This window comes from Notolepis coatsorum (genome assembly GCF_963971535.1).
Source record: "Notolepis coatsorum genome assembly, chromosome: 17".
NCBI classification, from domain to species: Eukaryota; Metazoa; Chordata; class Actinopteri; order Aulopiformes; family Paralepididae; genus Notolepis; species Notolepis coatsorum.
This window is the reverse complement of record NC_140181.1, coordinates 75,962,427-75,986,177: the sequence shown is the minus strand read 5'-3', so window position 1 is coordinate 75,986,177 and position 23,751 is coordinate 75,962,427. Positions and strand designations below refer to the sequence as shown.

The 23,751-nt window shown below is 43.2% G+C and overlaps 1 protein-coding gene across 1 annotated transcript in view; it reads right to left on the bottom strand.

The window, feature by feature from the left end:
- Positions 1 to 23,751, bottom strand: part of acss2 (acyl-CoA synthetase short chain family member 2) — a 70,077-nt gene that overhangs the window by 12,513 nt on the left and 33,813 nt on the right. The window contains exons 3-16 of the mRNA XM_084333925.1: positions 21,578 to 21,669; positions 20,218 to 20,321; positions 18,160 to 18,232; positions 17,218 to 17,293; positions 16,909 to 17,020; positions 12,614 to 12,661; positions 9,400 to 9,537; positions 8,389 to 8,559; positions 6,384 to 6,517; positions 4,862 to 4,994; positions 3,237 to 3,293; positions 2,921 to 3,001; positions 2,199 to 2,307; positions 1,315 to 1,383 (exon numbers count right to left, since the gene is read on the bottom strand). Of these exons, the coding sequence (XP_084190051.1) occupies positions 1,315 to 1,383; positions 2,199 to 2,307; positions 2,921 to 3,001; positions 3,237 to 3,293; positions 4,862 to 4,994; positions 6,384 to 6,517; positions 8,389 to 8,559; positions 9,400 to 9,537; positions 12,614 to 12,661; positions 16,909 to 17,020; positions 17,218 to 17,293; positions 18,160 to 18,232; positions 20,218 to 20,321; positions 21,578 to 21,669 (1,397 nt within the window). The remainder of the gene's footprint in view (positions 1 to 1,314; positions 1,384 to 2,198; positions 2,308 to 2,920; positions 3,002 to 3,236; positions 3,294 to 4,861; positions 4,995 to 6,383; positions 6,518 to 8,388; positions 8,560 to 9,399; positions 9,538 to 12,613; positions 12,662 to 16,908; positions 17,021 to 17,217; positions 17,294 to 18,159; positions 18,233 to 20,217; positions 20,322 to 21,577; positions 21,670 to 23,751) is intronic.

The following is a 23,751-nucleotide window of genomic DNA, read 5'->3' as shown; positions in this document are numbered from 1 at the left end:
AGGAAATCAGGCACGCTTATCACCTGGTCAATACCATCCCTACAGTGAAGCATGGTGGTGGCAGCATCATGCTGTGGGGATGTTTTTCAGCGGCAGGATCAAGGGAAAGATGAATGCAGCAATGTACAGAGAGATCCTGGATGAAAACCTGCTCCAGAGTGCTCTGGACCTCAGACTGGTGCGAAGGTTCACCTTCCAACAGGACAACGACCCTAAGCACACAGCCAAGATAACAAAGGAGTGGCTTCAGGACAAGTCTGTGAATGTCCTTGAGTGGCCCAGCCAGAGCCCAGACTTGAACCCGATTGAACATCTCTGGAAAGATCTGAAAATGGCTGTGCACTGACGCTCCCCATCCAACCTGATGGAGCTTGAGACAATCTGCAAAGAAGAATGGGAGAAACTGCCCAAAAATAGGTGTGCCAAGCTTGTAGCATCATACTCAAGAAGACTTGAGGCTGTAATTTCTTCCAAAGGTGCTTCAACAAAGTATTGAGTAAAGGGTGTGAATACTTATGTACGTATGTGTTTATTCTGTAACATTTCTAATAAATGTGCAAAAAATAAGAAAAAAACTTTTTCACTTTGTCATTATTGGGTATTGTGTGTAGAATTTTGAGGGGGAAAAAATATTTTATCCATTTTGGAATAAGGCTGTAACATAACAACATGTGGAAAAAGTGAAGGGGTATGAATACTTTCCGGATGCACTGTATATAGAGATAGAGAGCGATGTCTCCACTATTAACTCTTAGGGGCCTCTGTTGGACCCTAAACATAGAAAAGAATGGAACAGAACTGACTTTCTTTATTGTCAAGTAAATGTTTACATAAACCAGGAATTAGTCCGCTGCATTTAACCCATCATGTGGGCAGCCACGTGCCCAGGGAGCCATTACATTCCAGGGAGCAATCAATTACATTCCAGGGAGTGAGCAATTACATTCCAGGGAGCAATTACATTCAACAGTGGACATTACATTACACTCAAGTAGGGGCCCAGTGTCTTGCTCAAGGGCACTCGAGAGCAGAGAATGAAACGGAAACGTTCATATCACCAGAGGACCGCTATACCTCCTAAGCCACCATAAGTACTGGCCCAGGTACACTGCCTGCATCCCCTATATCTCTGCTCCAGCTCAAGTACCTTCCAGGCACGCATATGACACCTGTATAATACAATAACTTGGCAGGGAAGAGACTTCCAAGTAGTAGAAGGGTTGCTGGTGCAATACCCTGTACTGATAGAGAGCCCCCCCCCCCCCCCCCCCATATGTCCTCACATCACACCATCTGTCCAATCAGAAGCCTTACCGGAGACATTCAGCATGTCGTCTATCCTCCCCGTTATCCAATAGTAGCCATCCTTGTCTCTACGGCAACCTACAGGGTCAACGTAGAAAAGCCATATATCAGGAGCAGTTTATGCCAACAAAAGGCAACTCTTTGGTCATGAAAAGTGAAACGTTGTGTTGAAAAGTTGAACTTGAGTGGGAACAGGTAGATGAGTGGATATTCTCATATTCAGTGAAATGTAAAGAAATGTGTAGCCAAATGTTACCGTCATGCACTTTGCTACTAAATAATCCATATCATGTTCTATATAATCTATATTAATCTAGTATCTATAATTATATTATCTTCCTTGCCTATAATTATTACTACCTACTATGCTAATATGTATTTAATACTATGCACTCAAGACTGTAGCACCCAAGTTTCAACACTGTTTGATGAATATTTTGTTACTTAGCTGCCAGAGTTGTACCCTTCCTGCTGACCTGTTGTACAAAACTTGTAAGTAGCTTTGGACAAAAGTGTTCAGCTAAATGACTAAATGTGTAGCCAAAAAAATAAGAATGGAGATGTTTTCATTCTCTAACCTGTAAAGGTTTGTTTATAAACATACAGAGTATAACAGATCTGTATTCTATTATTTACAATGGGTTAAGAAAGTTCCAAATAGCTCAGAATATATGTGAATATAATTATGTGAATATGCCCCACAATGATATGAACGAAGCGATCACGGATTAGGCCTTCATGACGTGAGAAAGGTACTTTTTGAAGTTGTTTTCCCGACAGAGACACTATACGTATAGCGGCCGCGGCACATACAAGTAACTCCCTGTAGCTCCCATCGGCTCGCCTAGCGGCACATACAAGTAACTCCCTGTAGCTCCCATCGGCTCGCCTACCGTCTCCGGTGACGTAGTACCCAGGGAACTTCTTGAAGTAGGTGGTCTCAAACCTCTGCTGGCTCCCGTACACGGTCCTCATGATGCCTGGCCAGGGCTGCTTGAACACCTGGGAGAAAAGACCAGAGCCATTCAGATCCAGATTCTGATTATTTTATTGTCACCGTTTTTTTTTTTTTATGTACATACATTCAGAAAAATGTGAGATGCTTGTTTTTTCCCGGCTCCTCAACCGTAGAATATTTGTAAACAACAATACACAACGATCTATACAAACTATACAATACAAGGTCGTAGATTTTTTTACAGGCGGACATTTTGATATTACCAGCTACTAGTATGAACAACACATTGCCGCTAGTCGCTCTCTCCAAAGCCGCGTCTTTACATGTGGAGGTCACCGCCGACTCCAGCTGGACTCCTATATAAATGTATGTATAATATTTTTTACCCAGTTTAACCCCCTGTGCATTGTATATTTCTGTTGCACTTTACTGCTACATTTGCACTCTGGTTGGATGCCAAACTTCTTTTCGTTGTGCTGTATAATGACAATACATTTGAATCTAATGTCATCTCAAGTTTTGCTTCTGCTCCAGAGAGACACAATCTGTTTTCCACACTGAACGGTGTTCTCTATTTTCTCTCTCCCATGGGCTCATAGTACATTGTTATATATAACCAGACTGGCAGGATGTTCCAATAAAGCAGTAGTTCCTTACCAGGTACCCTTCGCTTGGTCCCTCTAGCTCCTCCCCCGACTCATTCAAGATGGCCGGCACAACCCCAAAGAACGGGAACGTCTGACAGAAAGGAAGAACAAATTTTTCAATTTGGATCGTCACGTCAAGACATGATCTGCTTGATCTACTGAGAGTAATATCCAACATGATAGAAAAGCAGTGGATATTCCTCAGAGCTTCAAAATGAAAGAATGATTAAGAGTATGTGAATCATAGTTGAAATCAACATTTTAAATGGATTGAACTGAAAACGAATGGACCCCAACCCCGGGTGATCGACTAGACCCGCACTTACAGCTGATCCCGGCTTCATGGGCGTGGCGGCAGGCAGAGGTGTCAACACATGTCCCCCCTGGGAGAGAAAAGACGACCCAGGAGAGACAGTCAGATTAAAGACAGCAGAGGACCATCTATAATGTCGTATATTAACCTCGTCAGTCTGGCAGAAGCCAGGTGTCTACTATAAGACAAGTCTTGTCTCATACTAACCGTCTCAGTCTGCCAGAAGGTGTCTGTCTACTAGGGCTGTCTTAAATACTTCAAAGCTTCGTTCGATGGCACAAGCTTCGAACATAAAAAATAAAAAATTAAAAAATTATTTTTTTGCCTCCAAAATCTTGCGCCTCCATTCCATTCCAATGAAACGAAAGTAAGCGGCGCCTTCCCGCCTCCATTCCAATGAAACGAAAGTAAGCGGCGCCTCGACTCCACCTCTCTACAACAAGCACGTGGAGATTATCTGTGTTGAAAACAACAAGGACATGTGCAGCAGACATGTCGACGAAGAAGCGAAGCAATGCCGCTTGTTATTTAAGACTATGTCGGACAGATTTGTGTTCATTGTGCTGCTTTTTTAAAGTGTCCCGACCCATATAAAATATGTCTTAATAAAACGTGCTTAATTAAGTCGAATTCTGCCTTTGTCTCCATCAACTACATATAAATATTTATATAATTGTTTGCTTGATAGACGAAGGTTGCAACATAATTATGTAATGTCATGTCGTTGGCTGTGAGAGCAGCCCCACTGCACCCAGGCAGTGCAGCCGAGTGAAACCTTGTTGGCTGCGTCACAGTCGCGAAAGGGGCTACTTAATTAATTAATCCAATCCACTTTATTTATAGAGCACATTTAAAAACAACTAAGTTTACCAAAGTGCTGTACAAGTCCCACAACATAAGATTAAAAAAAATATATATACCGGTATATATATATATTAAAAAACTATTTATTTCTTTTTTCTTTTTTGAAGCTTCGAATTAAAATCGAAGCTCGGCCCCGAAGCTTCGATTGCCAAAAAAAGCTTTGAAGGTCAGCCCTACTGTCTACTATAAGACATGTCTCGTCTCATCCTAACCGTCTCAGTCTGCCAGAAGGTGTCTACTATAAGACATGTCTCGTCTCATACTAACCGTCTCAGTCTGCCAGAAGGTGTCTGTCTACTATAAGACATGTCTCGTCTCATACTAACCATCTCAGTCTGCCAGAAGACGTCTACTATAAGACATGTCTCGTCTCATACTAACCGTCTCAGTCTGCCAGAAGGTGTCTACTATAAGACATGTCTCGTCTCATACTAACCGTCTCAGTCTGCCAGAAGGTGTCTACTATAAGACATGTCTCGTCTCATACTAACCGTCTCAGTCTGCCAGAAGGTGTCTGTCTACTATAAGACATGTCTCGTCTCATACTAACCGTCTCAGTCTGCCAGAAGGTGTCTACTATAAGACATGTCTCGTCTCATACTAACCGTCTCAGTCTGCCAGAAGGTGTCTACTATAAGACATGTCTCGTCTCATACTAACCGTCTCAGTCTGCCAGAAGGTGTCTGTCTACTATAAGACATGTCTCGTCTCATACTAACCGTCTCAGTCTGCCAGAAGGTGTCTACTATAAGACATGTCTCGTCTCATACTAACCGTCTCAGTCTGCCAGAAGGTGTCTACAATAGGACATCTCTTCTCTCCCACCACATTGTAGTACCACTGCCACGCCTCAGGGTTGATGGGTTCCCCTACTGTCCCCAACACCTTCAGAGACTCACGCTTATACCTGGAGAGCCACAGGGGAGGGGGGAACGGGAGACAAAGTTAAAGCTCCTCTCCGGTGACCTGGTGCCCATTGCGAGACAACATTACATTCTGTTTAACGACAGAATGCAGTGGTGGTTATTTTGAGTGTTTTTACAGAGGCTTACATGTTTGAATGAGGGTGAGAAAGTCAGTGTGAAGAGGCCCCCGGAGAGGGAGCTGCTCTATTTACTCAACTCCCATTTTTACCCCCATGAGAAACTGGCTATAGCTGCTCTATTTACACATTTACCCCCATGAGAAACTGGCTATAGCTGCTCTATTTACACATTTACCCCCATGAGAAACTGGCTATAGCTGCTCTATTTACACATTTACCCCCATGAGAAACTGGCTATAGCTGCTCTATTTACACATTTACCCCCATGAGAAACTGGCTATAGCTGCTCTATTTACACATTTACCCCCATGAGAAACTGGCTATAGCTGCTCTATTTACACATTTACCCCCATGAGAAACTGGCTATAGCTGCTCTATTTACACATTTACCCCCATGAGAAACTGGCTATAACTGCTCTATTTACACATTTACCCCCATGAGAAACTGGCTGTAGCTTCTCTATTTACACATTTACCCCCATAAGAAAGTGGCTATAGTTGCTCTATTTACACATTTAACCCCATGATAAACTGGCTATAGCTGCTCTATTTACACATTTACCCCCATGAAATATGGGCTATTAATGTGTGATTAAATAAACTACAATTACTGTGTATCTCTTGATGACTAGAGGGTGGTGTTTGATTGATTGATTGAAAACTGTACATTGGAGGTTGTGGGGTGGGGGGGTTGGGTAGGCGGGGTGGGGGGGGGGGGTAACTGTACATTGGATTATCGACTAAACCTTACTTGGTCCCAAGAAGAGGGTCTGTGAGGAGGAGAGGGAGATGAATGAGTAGAGGGTGAGGAATAAGGTAAGGAGGGAAAGAAGGAAATAAATCTCAGATAAAGAAAGATTGCTCAGAGAGAAATAAAGAAAGAGAAAGTTCAGAGAAAGAAAGAAAGACAATTCTCAAAGAAAGAAAGAAAGAAAGAAAGAAAGAAAGAAAGAAAGAAAGAAAGAAAGAAAGAAAGAAAGAAAGAAAGAAAGAAAGAAAGAAAGAAAGAAAGAAAGAAAGAAAGAAAGAAAGAAAAAGATAGAAATAATAAGAATGCTCAAAGAGATAAACAAACAAACAAACAAAGAAAGAGAATGCTGAAAGAGAGAAAGAAAGAAAGAAGAATGCTCAGAGAGAAAGAAAGAAAGAAAGAAAAGAAAAGAAAGAAACGGCTGAAAGAGAAGGAGAAAGAAGGTAAAATAAGTGAGACAGAGACAGACGTGGCAGCAGGAGCTGAAGGAGGAGACTCACCTCTGCACCGGCTCAGAGCCGTACTTCATGAGCAGCCGGATGGCGGTGGGCGCCGTGTAGAACTTGCTCACGTGGTATTTGTCCACTATCTCCCACATGCGACTCACGTCAGGGTAAGTGGGCAGACCCTCAAACTGAAACACATTATGGATTTATGTCCACTATTATCAAACAGGCAACGGACATAGACAATGAAACTGGACTTGAAGTCTTTATTTGTAGCACACATTGCTACATTGTCATGCAGTGAACACATACGAGAGGGGCCACACGCATTTTCTTTTGGGGGAAGGGGGGGGGGGGGGTTCACGATGAAATGCCTATCTGCGCTTGACCCATGCCGTCATCCTTTCCCCCAAAGGCAGCCGGGAGCAGACATGGGTTGCGGCGTGGGGCAGCACCCGGGGACCAATCCTAGTGCTCCTGTCCCGTCTTCGTCAGGGACGCGACAGCGTTAACGATCTGTTCTGCATGTTTTTCTTTTTCTGGAGGGGAAACCCTTGCAAGTAACGAGGAGAACATGTAAACTCCACACAGAAAGGCCCGGGAGATACCAACATGGGAATCGAACCCAGGACCTTCTTGCTGTGAGGCGACAGTATTAACCAATGCACCACCGTGGATGCAGTAAATGCATTCAGATATCCAAAGACCTTTCAGCTATGTATGTGTTCGATAGACAGTCAGATAAATAACATACAGAATGTGCTTCAAGGATATAAAAAGCAACATAATTTCTGCTCTGTGCTGCTGCCAAAACGTTTTAAATACTGCTTGGTGCGTCTGCCTACTGAGAGCCTATGTACTGGACACATGAAACCAGGCTAGCAAATATGAAAACCAGGTGCTAAGCTGTGAACTGGTCCTAAATCCTCCCTTCCCACCATCTTAACTTTAAATATCCTTCTACTTTTCATAATCCAGTGAAGCAGAAATGCTATTCAAAATCATTCAAAAAGATATCTGCCTTCAAGTAATCAAAAGAAAATATGTTCCATTGAAAGATGTTTATGCTCCGATATTCCAATACGATCAATCTGACCGTTCACTGAATGCCAATATCAATAGCATGACCTAAATGACTCCATCATCATCTTGACCTAGAAATGCTCGAATTGCTGCCTATGAAACAAGTGGACTCTTCATAACCTCGAATAACTCCACCACATGGGCCCGGAGCAGATAAGTTCACAGCTGTAATGGTTAGACATCAACACTGAGACGTACACGTGGCAGAAGCTCATAGGAAAGCGGCTCATTTCCTGTTTCCTGTTTATGAAGCGTGACACTCTGTCCACACAGCATGCGTAGTGGTGTCCACACACACAGCGTGATCCACGGAGCATTTCTGACACTAAGCATTTTTCTTTTCTAGTCTAGTAATACATGGCATTGTGAGAAGACATGTTTACATACATTCAGAAAAACGTGAGATGCTTGTTTTTTTCCGGCTCCTCAACCGTAGTAGATTTGTAAATATAATACACAACGATCTATACAAACTACAAGGTATATGTTTTTTTGACAAGGTAAAAAAACAGCAGATAAATAAAAGTAGTAGCAGTAGCAGCGTGTGTGCGTGTGCGCGTGCATGTGCGTATGCGTGTGTGTGCGTGTAAGTCACTTAAGGTGCTTGAATGAATGAATGAATGAATGAAAACTTTATTTAACAGATTGCAGAATGGGTACAATACAGTACGGCTCAATACACACAATTGTTAAGGGGATGCAGACCTGAGAAAGACGTTTGTCTTGTTTCCATCAGGGTCCCCCATTTTCAATTCATATAGTGTGTGTATGCTTGTGTGATGATTCAGAGTCAATCCGTCAGTAGTCCGTTTGCCCGGTGCTCACGGCATGTGCTCAAACAGTTACCAAATCAAACCTACCCCCCTCGGATCAGATAAAAAATTTAAAAAAAATAAAACTTCACACATTAGAAGCCTTGTACTGTAGCATGCAGCCACCTTCACAAACAAGAACCCAGAACCCCATCTCTACCCACCAGGACGCTGGTGGCCCCATTGGCCAACGGGCCATAGGTGATGTAGGAGTGACCGGTGATCCAGCCAATGTCTGCGGTGCACCAGTATACATCATCAGGCTGGTAGTCAAACACCAGCTTGAAGGTGGTGGCGGCGTATAGCATGTAGCCACTGACTGTGTGAAGAACACCCTAGAAAAGAGAGGGGAAGGTTAGATAGTACAGATTCAGATTATTTTATTGTCACAGCTTTTTTTCTTTTTAAATGTACATACATTCAGAAATTAGATCAGATGCTTGTTTTTCCCGGCTCCTCAACCATAGTAGATTTGTATACAAACTATACAATACAAGGTAAAAAGAACAGTGAATCAAATGTTATATATAATACAAATAAAATGTATATATAAAATAATTCTAGAGTGTAAATAGCAGCAGTGTGTATGTAATAAGTGTACGTGTGTGGTGTGTAAGTCACTTAAGGTGCTTGTGTGTGTGTCTGCTCATGTGATGATTCAGAGTCTATCCGTCAGTAGTCTGTTTGCCCGGTGGAAGCAGCTGTTCAGTGTTCTCTTGGATGTGGACCTGAGACTGCGGTACCGTCTGCCAGGCGGCATGAGCTCAGACAGTTTGTGGTTTGGGTGGCTGGGGTCTTTCAGGATCCTGTGTGCCTCGCTGACACACCGCTCGGTGATTATACAATTAAATTAATGTTGATTTATCCATCTATCCATCATTTTATAACAATGTGGTTCCTGTTTGTCTACTTGTCCAGATTGTATCTGTCTGTGTGTTTATTGACAAAGCACTTACTGTAGCCCTGACTGACGCGGACCAAAGGGATTCATAACCTTGTATCGTATGGTATCGTGTGTGCAAAGAAGTGTATTTTATGCACATGTGGGTGAATTAGTGTGTGTATGTTAGGGGTGACTAAAACACATCAAACAACAAATATCTTCTCAGATGGGGGTCCCTGACGTAACTCCCTAACGTGTGTGTGTCTGTGTGTGTGTGTGTGTGTATGCGTACCTTTGGCTTCCCAGTAGAGCCACTGGTGTACAGGATGAAGAGAGGGTCTTCTGAGTCACACCACTCTGGGTCACACTCCTCTGACGCTCCACACAACAGACTGTGCCAACACCGGTCCACATCTGGGTTCCACGGCACCTGGTAGGCAACACACACACACACACACACACACACACACACACACACACACACGTGCAGATACACACATGCAGACACACGCATACATGAAGATACACACATACATGCAGATACATATAGATACACACATACGGGCAGATACAGAGACACACAGACAGATTTACACACAAAGACAGATGTACACACACAGACAACACACACACAGGCAAGCAAATACAGACGGCAACAGAGGAACAGACAGACAGACGGAGAGCAAGAGATACATATGCATACAAGCACGTAGACATAAGTGAACACATTTTACACAGCCCATCCACGCAAAGACAAACACACAACATGGAAACATAAAGCCATGACAGAAAAGACACGGAAGACTGTTAGGAATAAAAATCACTGATAAACCAACCAACAGAAACAGCGTTAGAGTCGATATCTGCATGCTAGGCTAACAGAAAGCAATAGGAAGAGAGAGTTAGTTTTACAAAAGAAAAACATGCCTGTAAAACCACATGTCTACACAGACCGTCTCTACACCTGCACACAGCCTGCTGAACACCTCTGCCCAAGAGAGCAAGACATTCTACCAGATCGGGACATCAGTGACCAAATTAGTTTGAAAGAAAATGCGGCTGTAACTTTGAATTGGGTGCATACGGAGCATCACAAATAACCAAAAATTAAGCTTGTCTGAACATTTATGCGTTAATGCAGTGATGTAGTCAGAAAGGTAAACGGACTAATAGTTCTATGTCTTTTCTGCGTAAGGAAACCATACCTTTATGGCTGCATCCATCGTCGTTTCCATGGACACTGAATAATCCAGGCTGTGCAGACGCCGGGAAATTAAATCATTTAACTTCCCCCCCCCCCCCCCCCCCAACTAATTTCCGGTTATTATTTAGAAAAGACAAAAAATATGTGGGGAACAATATAATAAGATTTATTTAATATCTTAAGGGATAATAATACGAGTAAAGGCAGCAGATTACGCCCCGTTTGGGCAGAGATGTTTAACAGTGGAACGTCGTCCAACTCTCTGTGTAGGAGAATGCTCTAAAACAGGCTAGAGAAGTATAGAAGAAAAGAGATCAAAAGTGAAGTGTGCATCAAACAAATCTGAGTGAATAAAGTCAGATTAGAAAAGTTACACACTTGGGTTGTTGTAACTTATTCCATGAGTGTTGGTCGGATCTGAGGCGATTACTGGTTGAAATGTTGTAGTTCTATAACCCGCTTGGAGTGGGGAATGGGTGTGATTTACAATTTGGAGCATGCCAATGGTGTCCTTTATGCCAGACAAGCTCAACCCATCCCATAAAATCTATTGAATAATTTTTCAAAATAGTAATTTCCCACAGATTCCGAACCAAATTCCAATCTGCCAGTAGGGACCTGTGACGGACACTTCCCAGGGAAAATCTGACATTTTGGCCAAGCTTCCAGATTCTATTGTTGTAAATTATGGAAAACATTGATGTTCCCAGTTAGCGAGGAACGCTACTCCCTGGCCAAGTTCCTCTGCAAAGTATCCAAACCCGGACTGATTGGAATTGTATCCACTGGTCTCAGTTCTCCATCCCTCACAAAGAAATACATTTGCCATAATGCTGTTCTCAGGGTTAAAAAGGTCAAACCATACAGAACTGGCCAATGTAATTTGTGGTACAGATGATAGGGGGTGGGGTCCCGTGTCTTTATAATTGGTGAATAATTCCAGAGCAATATCGCATAATAATGAATTGGTTTGACCGACCGATTAAATCAAGTTAGTCATTATATAGTGCAACACATGCTCATACATGTACGCATGGTTTGCCAGAGGTGTTAAAGGGGCACTTCACCAAAACACAATGATTTATTATGACAGTTGATGAGTCTGAGTGATGTCCTCCAGTGATGCCACCGGGTGACACCGAGTCCTTATGTTAATTACAGCTCAATGAAATTATGGCAGATGAAAAGATAGCAATAGGGATTCTCACCGAGCTGTAATTAACAACAGTACAAAGACTCTGTCCTCTGATGACCTTACGGGTCCTGCTCCGTCTGTGACACCTGAACTGTGTCAAATGATCACTACTACCACTGTCTAGCAGTGTCTAGCAGTAGCTACCAAGTAGAAGACACAGGATGCCACCTTTGGGCTTTTATAAACCCGTCTACCGGGAGTCAGGTTCAGGGGTCCGTTACCGGCTTCTTAACCAAAGAAGTCAGCATTTCTAGAATGTGTGTTATCTTTTATCGACACATTATTGGGGGTGTAAAATATCAGGGTTATCTTCTCCATGTCTGTCCGCGATAAGGACGACGGAGCGAGTGACGCGTAGGGATTTAACCGTTTCAGGGGGATGAACGTTTTCTCAGAATTTCATTTTTAATTCACGACTCAATAGATTTCGATGGCCGGTAGCCATTGTGACATTTGCCGTTAGAATGTTCAGTTCCGAAAATTCTCAAATCACATGCGTGTGATCGTCCAAACAAAATCATAAATAAACGAAATCACTCATGAAATCATGCCATGGATAAAATGCTGACGAACCAAGTCCAATAATACAAGACAACCGACCCCTGAACCGTAACTAAATCTTCACGGGAGATAAGAGTGAGTGTATGAAGTGCACTCTGGGCTGAACAAGGCCCAGTTTCCCCCATCCACGTTCCACTGTAAGACCGACAGATGATCTTAATGTTAAGATGCTTCTGAGAAACTGGGCCCAGGTCCGTTAGTGAGAGAACCACAAGGCCACACAGTGAGACCCTTGAGACAGCAGTTCATAGTGTTGCGTTAGAACCACGTGAGTAACCCCTGGGACAAGCACAGGCGGAAAAAACAGAACCCTGAAGACAACAACACAGCCTTTTAGACTCCGCCAGGGGGGCGTGGTGTAGAACCAGGGGGGCGTGGTGTAGAACCACGTGACCAAACGAAGAGTGTTAACAAAAGACAAAACAAACAAACAAACAAAGGAAAGATATAAGAGGCGAGAGTAAAAGAACATAGATGAGAGTGGAGAGAGAAGAGAGTTATGAGGAGACTGGGGGGGGGGGGGGGGGGAGGTGTGTGTGACAATACCTGGGGAACAGGGCGCGTTTTCTTTACTCTCCCTGTCAGTTTCTCCTGCTAGAGGGGAGGGAAGGGAGGAGGGCCGAGTTAATGAGGATGTGAAGGAAAATAAATTATAATGAACTATGCCAAAAACAAAAAGGAGCATGGGGTCAGAATGTCATTCAGGACAATGACATCGAGGCAAAAGCTTCAGAGGGAAATGTTTCTTAACACTTTCACTACCACACTACAGACGGTGTGGTAGTGAAAGGGCTAACCTTCTGTAGTGTGGTAGTGAAAGGGTTAACCGTCTATGGTGTGGTAGTGAAAGGGTTAACCTTATATAGTGTGTTAATGAAAGGGCTAACCTTCTGTAGTGTGGTAGTGAAAGGGTTAACCGTCTATATAGTGTGGTAGTGGAAGGGTTCAAGTGGGGAAATCCACCCTAAAACAGAATTTACGCTGTACTTTTCCAATTATCTCTGACAGTTACGTCAATACCTATGAACATAGACAACGGTCTCCCCAAGATGGAAACCAGAGCATCCAAGACTTAAATCTATGATGTCATCAAGTGACACTTGTTGGCAGTTGGGTCCATTGACGATGGATTAGTGACCGACATTGTGGGCTCACAGAATTTCTGTTTGAGCCATTACATCCAAATGGGTTTAATTTAAATGTTGGGCGTACAGCTCTGAATCATAAAATGTACCCATATCCCAGTAAAATCACCATGGATCACCTCAAAAGTTGTTCCACTATTCACGGTCTATTTTAGGGTGGATTTTCCCTTTAAGCTAGTTGTAAACTGGGCTAGTGGTCCGTATCCACCTCCATTAATTTGTCCTAAGCTAGGCTAGCTTGCAGCCAGATAGCTTTCTACTGAACGCACAGAGAGGAAATTGGTATCCATCTTCTTGTCCGAATCTGGTGAAGACGCCAAGAGCATTTCCCATAATGTTGGTGTGTTTGTGTTCCTTTAAGAAGCCATGCTTTAGGGGTCTGCTTAGTTACTGTATGAACTACAATGAAAACATAGAATGAGCTTATCTTAGTCCTTCTCCACATGTACACAGGTATTTTTAAAACCATCGCTTTTTCTATGCGGTTTGGCGTTTCGTCGACAGGCAAACTGCGGTTCAGGTCAATGAAACCTGACCTTTTTGAAAACTCCTGCCATAGTGAAGATTTGTGGACGGGTGAAAGCGGAGCTCATGGAATGACTAATAGCCCTGTCCACACATATATGGATATAGCAATATTTTCTTTGCAATCAGGACCACGTAGAGCTCCCTACAGCCTCCCATCCAGGTCATGTCATGTGTTTTCTAAAACACCAGTGGTGTGGATGGGATTTTTGTATTTATTTTAGAATTTTGAGGAAAACCCCCCATTTTAAAGATACCTGTGTACGTGTGGACGAGGCCTCAGACTAAAGGTTGTGTTAAATGGGGAACATGTTGAGGCAGTGTTCACCACACCCACACAGACCTCACCTACACAAAACACACCCAGGTCAACTTTCACCCTCCCAGGTAAATCTTTCAAGTTTCCAAGTGAGCTCATCATCTCTCAAAAATACATACCGACACCGACGGTTTTAGTCATCTGACCTACTTGACTCCCACCTGTCACCACACACACAATGGGGGACCCTGATGTAAACAAGACGAAAGTCTTTCTCTGGTCTGCATCCCCTTAACAATTGTATGTATTGAGCTGTACTGTACCCATTCTGCAATCTGTTAAAGTTTTCAATCAACACACACACACACACACACACACACACACACACACACACACACACACACACACACACACACACACACACACACACACACACACACACACACACACACACACACACACACACACACACACACACACACACACACACACACACACACACACACACACACACACACACACACACACACACACACACACACACACACGAGGTATCTCACACTGACTGGTGAAAACCGCAAGTAAAACATGGGGATGGTATTGGATATCAGGCTAAAATCTGTATTAGAAAATGTCCCCAACACTAAGATCCTATACCAAGAAACGTGCAACATGTCAGAAACAAGCTAGATCTCTCCAATGGAGAAAGAATTATGATATATATTACAATCATTGTTCACCAATTACTCCAAACTGATGGTCTAGGTCAGTGGTCACCAACCCGTCGATCTTGATCGACTGGTCGATCTTTGAGACTGTCCCTGTAGATCTTTCCATGAAAATTAAAAAAAAAAAAAAAAAAAAAAAAAAAAAAAAATTGATCTTACACTGAGAGTCCACATTACAGTTCTACTTTTGTTTTGATGTGAAAAGTGATGCTGCACTTAGCACTGACTGAGAAAGTACACATACAGTTCTACTTTTGTTTTGATGTGAAAATGATGCTGCACTTAGCACTGACTGCACTTAGCACTGACTGCACTTAGCACTGACTGAGAAAGTAAACATTACAGTTCTACTTTTGTTTTGATGTGAAAAGTGATGCTGCACTTAGCACTGACTGAGAAAGTACACATTACAGTTCTACTTTATAAAATGCTAATTGTAAATATGTTTGTCAATGTTAATAATATGAGAGTCCACATTACAGTTCTACTTTTGTTCTGATGTGAAAACTGATGCTGCACTTAGCACTGACTGCACTTAGCACTGACTGAGAAAGTACACATTACAGTTCTACTTTATAAAATGCTAATTGTAAATATGTTTGTCAATGTTAATAATATGAGAAAGTCCACATTACAGTTCTACTTTTGTTTTGATGTGAAAAGTGATGCTGCATAAGATGACTGCACTTAGCACTGACTGAGAAAGTACATAATAGTTCTACTTTGACGTTTTAATGTTGGACCAAAGCATTGCATGTAATTAGAATACAGGCAAATAAAAGTAATTTAGTTTAAAGTACAATCTTGGCTGTCTTTTTCTCTCAACGCTTCAATAGGTAGATCTTGCCTTCACCAAAAAAAAAAAAGTGATCTTGGGCTTAAAAAGGTTGGTGACCACTGGTCTAGGTCTAGACTATAGTGTTCAGTCAAAGTAATGGATGGGAACTTGGCATCAGCCTCTACTGAAAGTGTAGCACTGCATACTGCTGCATTAACCCCTAGTGGACCTCAACCTGTAAGAGACCCTGCAAGGTCATACTGCTGCATTAACCCCTAGTGGACCTCAACCTGTAAGAGACCCTGCAAGGTCATACTGCTGCATTAACCCCTAGTGGACCTCAACCTGTAAGAGACCCTGTGAGGTCATACTGCTGCATTAACCCCTAGTGGACCTCGAGCTGTGAGAGACCCTGTGAGGTCATACTGCTGCATTAACCCCTAGTGGACCTCAACCTGTGAGAGACCCTGTGAGGTCATACTGCTGCATTAACCCCTAGTGGACCTCAACCTGTGAGAGACCCTGTGAGGTCATACTGCTGCATTAACCCCTAGTGGACCTCAACCTGTGAGAGACCCTGTGAGGTCATACTGCTGCATTAACCCCTAGTGGACCTCAACCTGTGAGAGACCCTGTGAGGTCATACTGCTGCATTAACCCCTAGTGGACCTCAACCTGTAAGAGACCCTGCGAGGTCATACTGCTGCATTAACCCCTAGTGGACCTCAACCTGTGAGAGACCCTGCGAGGTCATACTGCTGCATTAACCCCTAGTGGACCTGGCCGGTAATGCACTTTTCAGAATTCGAAGAGGAGGGTAGATCTGCAGTGCAGCTCGGTGACATCGAGTAGGATATTACAATGGAATAAAAGCCAAAACAACCTTGCCACGGACATGTCCGTGGTTGGTCCTCAACCGTTGGATTCGAAACACGGATTTATCCGTGGTTGGCCCCGAAACGGTTAAAGGCAATGGATGCAGCTCGTTGTTTGCAATGTAAACAATCAATAGACTCGCAAACTAGAGACTAGATATTTTGACCCATGTCAAGTTAGATGTATCTTTTCACTTAGCCTAGTCTGGTAAAGCCTTGCCTGGCCTGTTCTAGTCTCTCTTTATCCTGCATTTGGCCTAGTCTAAGTGTTTCTCCCATCCGGTCTAGTTCAGCAGAGTCTGGCCTGGTCTGCTCTAGTAAAGCTTGGTTTATTCCAGATAATCCTTGTCTAGCTTGTCTGTCTTTATTCTACCTGTAAATCGGGACAGGCTTGTTTGGGAGGAGTCGTCTCCTCCACCTCCTCTTCACACAGGTGGTTAGAGAGACAGGTGATGTTTTACCCATTTAGTTTAGTCTAGTCTGTCGTAGTATAGTCTGGAATGGTTTGGTCAGGTCTGGTTGTGATTTTACCTGTAGATCAGGACAGGGTCGTTTGGCTGGAGGAGACTGAGAGCCCAGTGGAGCCTCCTCCACCTCTTTAGATAGATGCTTCAGCATGATACACCTCTGTACTGGGAACCCCCTGGAGGAGAGGAGAGGAGATATTTCTCTGCAGTGCTTCCTTATAAACAGTCACCACTGTGTGTTTGTGCACATAATGCTTATTCATTAATCATTACTCTGTGTGTGTGTGTGTGTGTGTGTGTGTGTGTGTGTGTGTGTGTGTGTGTGTGTGTGTGTGTGTGTGTGTGTGTGTGTGTGTGTGTGGAGAGAGCTTACTTGTCTCTGCATTTCTGCAGCGCTTCGTCAGCTATCACCTTCAAGTTGATGAGCTTATCTCCTCGATAGAAGCCGTCTGAGAGAGAGAGAGAGAGAGAGAGAGAGAGAGAGAGAGAGAGAGAGAGAGAGAGAGAGAGAGAAAGAGAGAAAGAGAGAGAGCGGTTTGAGACAAATAAAACAGTCTCATGCATGTCGAAACAACTGCAAGGCCCTGTTGAAGACAGAGGTTATGTTTAATGATATACGGGTTGCTCTCACTTAAGCCATTTCCTATCCTCAATGGTATTAAAGAGCAATGCCGCCCATCTTAGGAATTAGTGATCCCTGAGCCCAAGGACAATTCAGTCAATATTTGGGAACATGAACCACTCTCTCCTAATGCTAGAAATATGAGAGAACCCCCCCCCCCCCCCCCCCGCCAACACCACCTCACCCCAAACTGTTTTATGAGAAGTCTGTCCATCTTTTATCAAGTGAAAACTAATAAAGTTTTCAACTCCATTTCACCTTTTAATTCCCAGTAACCCTCTTTAGAAGGCAGTGAAATCTTGGTTGTTGCTACCCGACCAGGTCACAGTGAAAGAATGGTTGTTACTACCCGACCAGGTCACAGTAAAAGCCCCCCGGCTAAAGAGCCTCTGATCTGCTTACAGGCTCTCTGGAACTGTGTGTGTGTGTGTATGTGTGTGTGCGTGTGCGTGTGAGTAGGGAGATCTCGAACACCCAGGCTTATCACAAGTGATCAATAGGTCATATCCATGGATTATCTCTGCTATTTTACTCCGTCTAATAAGAGTTTCATTACTCCCAGACTACACAGCACCTTAGAACAACATCAAGAGCCAAGTGATTACTCTACATCATCTAACCTTGGATCTCGGATGTGTGCGTCTTCTTGACAGTGTGTGTGTGCGTGTACATGTGTGTATATGTATTCCTCACCTGCTGTGATTAGCAGAGAACATTGCGAGTCCATAATCCTCTCACATAGAGACTCAGCAGAGAAGCCTGCAAACTGATTGAAAACACACAAACAAATAAACACAACAAACAATATGAAATACAGAAACAATATGAAAACACAAACAATATGAAAACACACAAACAATATGAAATACAGAAACAATATGAAAACACAGAAACAATATGAAAAGCCACAAACAATATGAAAAGCCACAAACAATTCTGAGATTTTAGGGTTGTCCTCGACTAAAAATAAAACTCTTAAATCGATTAATCAATTTGTTGATTTAAATCTTCAAATCAGTAGAAATGTTGTTTTCCACATACAATCATGCAGGACATCTTTAAACCTAGTGCATCAGAGATGTGGTTATCATCTTTTAAGAAATACTTGGGAAAAAAACATTAAAAAACTACTAACAAATCATGGTCGACTAAGACCAAATGGACTGATTTATTGACTAGAAGTGGGCAAGCTTGACACATGGGTACATATTATGCAACCATTTCAACTGATAATAATTATATATAAGAAGTAGGGATGTCCGATATTATCGGCCTACCGATATTATCGGCCGATATCGGCATTAAAATGTGATATCGGAAAATATCGGTAAATATCGGTATCGGTTTTCAAAAAAAGATTTAAAAAAAATGTACATTTCTATAACCTTTATTTACCCAGGCAAGCAAGTAAGAACAAATTCTGATTTTATTTATTGTCAAAAGTATGCATAAGAGATATGTAATGTTAATTACCTGAAATGATTCCATTTTTGGGGGGGGGGAAACCCTGCATATATCGGTATCGGTTGATATCGGTATCGGAAATTAAGAGTTGGACAATATCGGTATAGGTAAAAAAGCCAATATCGAGCATCCCTAATAAGAAGCATTTAGCCATTTTTTCTTTTTTTTTTATCTACTTTTTCTCCCCCTTTTTCTGTGATTTTTCTCCCATCCCAATTTCCTCTCGTGCCAATTCTCCCTCCCCTGTCCTGATCGTTGCTCGCATGTGCCCCCCACTGGCCGGTCGTAGGGAGGATAGAAGCCCATCACATGTCCCCTCCGATACATGTGGAGGCAGCCAGTCACATCTTTTCACCTGCCAGCACGGACTCTCATTGGCGAGGAGTAACATGTAGGAGGCTCACACTGCCCCCACCATTTTCCTGTCTTTGCTGTGCAGGCGCCCTGACCGACCTGTAGGAGTCGCTGTTTACAACGACCAAACTACCACCACCCTTCAATTCCCCTCCTGCTAACTCTGCCAATTGAGTCAGTATGATGGCCGGCCCAAGCCGGAGGCAGCGCTGACAGCCGGATTCGAGACCGGTGTCTCTTGCGTTGGTGATGAGTGCAATGTCCGCTGCGCCACCCAGCCGCCGCATTTTGCCAATTTTTCAACCTTAATACCATCTTTCTGTTGCGAGGATATGTGATAATCAGACATAGAATTGACCAACAATGTTACAAATTACATCAGTACTACTGAGATCAATCGGTGCCAGATTTCGGTACCTTTACATGTTCAGTATAAGAGTAATATGCTAGACAAGAGGGAGCCTTTTCCACAATATATATATATATATATATATATATATATATATATATATTACCGTCCTGTCTCTTGGGTCTTTGGAAAGACCAGACGAGGTCAGCGGAGTTTGATCATATTTACTGAGGATGGCCAGATAATGTTGATATTTAAACATTTGAAAACATAATACATGATCAGCGAGTTTGTTTGTGTGGTGTGTTACAACAATAAATAACAATGTTGAAATTGAGAAGTTTGGACTTATCATTTTGACAACTGAAATAAAAATGTTGTTATTACAGAGAGAGTACCGAACAAGGGTACAATTCCAGGAACTGGTACTGGTATCGGTTCATATGTGAACAGTACCAAACCCTAGTGATGCAGCAGAGCTCTCGAGATACCGAAAACATTGGTACGTAATATGTCTGATTATCACAAGTCCTCCTCACAACAGAAATCGGCAAAGAGGCCCTTTAATGCCAACTCCAACTCACCACTATGGAGTGGACAGCTCCGATGCGGACACAGGCCAGCATGGCTATTACTAGCTCTACCACCATGGGCATGTAGATAGATACACGATCTCCCTTCTTCACTCCTGGAGACACAGGACAGAGGGACGCACAGGGGAGGGACAGGTGGGTAAAGGGAAGGGGAATTTGAAAGTTTTGAAACCATAATTTATGGCAGAGTTTATATTTGTTATTTCCTATGTAGCCTGTTTATTATTAATTCATGCAAATAACAATTTAAAACTGTTTAAATTCGACTTGAAAGGCAGGCAAGAGGAGGCAAATCCTTGCACCCAAAAACGGCGATGGATCTGGAATTGTTCATGCCTCCAAGAATCCAGTTTTTTTAGCTGCCTATGGAACACAACATGGCTCCAGATCCTCCTCTAGATAAGAGACCTATGGAAGACAACATGGCTCCAGATACTGCTCTAGATAAGAGACCTATGGAAGACAACATAGCTCCAGATCCTCCTCTAGATAAGAGACCTATGGAAGACAACATGGCTCCAGATACTGCTCTAGATAAGAGACCTATGGAAGACAACATATCTCCAGATCCTGCTCTAGATAAGAGACCTATGGAAGACAACATATCTCCAGATCCTGCTCTAGATAAGAGACCTATGGAAGACAACATGGCTCCAGATCCTCCTCTAGATAAGAGACCTATGGAAGACAACATGGCTCCAGATCCTCCTCTAGATAAGAGACCTATGGAAGACAACATGGCTCCAGATCCTCCTCTAGATAAGAGACCTATGGAACACAACATGGCTCCAGATCCTCCTCTAGATAAGACCTATGGAACACAACATGGCTCCAGATCCTCCTCTAGATAAGAGACCTATGGAAGACAACATGGCTCCAGATACTGCTCTAGATAAGAGACCTATGGAAGACAACATATCTCCAGATCCTGCTCTAGATAAGAGACCTATGGAAGACAACATGGCTCCAGATCCTGCTCTAGATAAGAGACCTATGGAACACAACATAGCTCCAGATCCTGCTCTAGATAAGAGACCTATGGAACACAACATGGCTCCAGATACTGCTCTAGATAAGAGACCTATGGAAGACAACATGGCTCCAGATCCTGCTCTAGATAAGAGACCTATGGAACACAACATGGCTCCAGATACTGCTCTAGATAAGAGACCTATGGAAGACAACATGGCTCCAGATCCTGCTCTAGATAAGAGACCTATGGAACACAACATGGCTCCAGATACTGCTCTAGATAAGAGACCTATGGAAGACAACATGGCTCCAGATCCTGCAGTACAGCTGTGTTGATCTCTACAGCTCATCAGTTGTGTCTGCATTGAAACAGACTTACCTTGGGATTTGAGAACGTTGGCAAACTGACAAACTCTCTGCAGCAGCTCTCTGTACGTGACCGTCATCTCATCTCCAGGCTCGTTACCTTCCCTAAAAACACAATAACAAACAATAATTTTTTACTAAAAAGTATAAACAAATGTGATTTAACTTTTTTTCGTATCATCATCTGTGAAAAGTGAAAACACACAGCCACTTTAATAAATTGCACAGATTACAAGTTACACCATATGCTCAACAACAACTCAATCAAATGTCCAGTCTTAGGCCCGTTTCTTTTCACAATAGATTGAAACGGCAGATTAATCCACACGATCACTCAACTGGGCCTTCATCAGGACATGCCATGTTGACCGCAACATGAATCTCTGTGGGATCACTTTGTGGCTGCCAACGCTGGCTTCTGTGGGGACCTTAAGCCTAGTTGTGAAACTCGTCTCCTAACTTTAAACCTTCCGTGCTCATAACTGAAAATATGGCTCAACGTTTTCAGAAGTTTGTGTGCGACTTCATCACTGCGAGTGAGAGAGATTTCTCAGACTCATCTTAGATGTAAGTTTGTATACAAGTTGTGCACTCAGTGTGTGTGTGTGTGTGTGTGTGTGTGTGTGTGTGTGTGTGTGTGTTCAGGTATAGGTTGTGTGTGAGAGAGAGTGATAGTGAAGGGCTTGCCTCTGTTGCTTTTCTGAAAACAAGACAAGCTTTCTCTACCTGGCTGTGCTATGAACAGAAACATCTCACTGTGGATGAAACAGAAGAGAGGGGAGGGAGTACCACCAGCCTGGTGACCTGACAGACACAGAACAGCACCGGAAGATCTCCTTGGAGACTCTTTCACTGAACCAGTGGCATCAATGCTGAAATTGACGACATGTCGCAAAGAAACCTCCTATTTCACTCACTAGCTGTCCTCACAACAAGTGGTGGGAATAAAATGCTCAATTTGACCCCCTGCTTTCCCGCCCCTGGCCAAAGCACACCTCTCTGTCCCAGCAGCGTCTGTATTAGAGCCTGAAACCATTCCTTGAGTAACTCGAGTTACCTCGATTACAAAAGAGTATTTTGCCTCCAAGCCCGATTTAACCCACACCACACTGTGTTTCACATGGATGATAATTACTGTTGCACAGCACACTGCGTTTCACACGGACGATAATTACTGTTGCACAACGCACTTCTGCGTTCAAGCTGAAAGAAAAAGATAACTCTGCACAGTGTATCTATTGTAAAACTCTGTACAGTGTGTCTATTGTTTATTTTTTTTTTTTTTTTTGGTCTTTTTCCCCCTCCATTTTCCTCCGATTTTCTCCCATCCCAATGTTAGTCGTATGCCAATTCCCAGTCCCTTCCTGGTCGCTGCGCACTTACCCCCCACAGTCAGATCATCTGGGAGAGTGGAGGCTACCACGTGCTTCCTCCGACACACGTCCAGCCAATCACCGCTTCTTTTCACCTGGCAGCGCGGATTCTCATCGAGAGGGCGTAGCGTGTGGGAGGATCACACTATCCCCCTCGAGTCCTATCCGCGCTTAGCAGGCGCCCCGACCGAACTGTAGGAGTCGCTGTTTACAACGACCCGGACCCACCCCGCCAGCTTCTCCCACCCTCTAATACAGCCAATTGTATTAGTGCAGACGGCCAGCCAAGCTGGTGACAACCCCGGAGCTGTGAGCTGGATTCGAACAGGCGAATCCAGCTCACAGCTCCGGGGTTGGTGACGAACGCAATCTCCGCTCGGCCACCTAACCGCCTACAGTGTGTCTATTGTAAAACTCTGTACAGTGTGTCTATTGTAAAACTCTGTACAGTGTGTCTATTGTAAAACTCTGTACAGTGTGTCCATTGTAAAACTCTGTACAGTGTGTCTATTGTAAAACTCTGCACAGTGTGACTATTGTAAAACTCTGTACAGTGTGTATATTGTAAAACTCTGCACAGTGTGACTATTGTAAAACTCTGTACAGTGTGTCTATTGTAAAACTCTGCACAGTGTGTCTATTGTAAACTCTACACAGTGTGTCTATTGTAAACTCTACACAGTGTGTCTATTGTAAACTCTACACAGTGTGTCTATTGTAAAACTCTGTACAGTGTGTCTATTGTAAAACTAAGTTACTTTAGAAGGAAGAGGCCGGTCTTATTTTCACTTTTGTATATTTACTATTGCTCTTT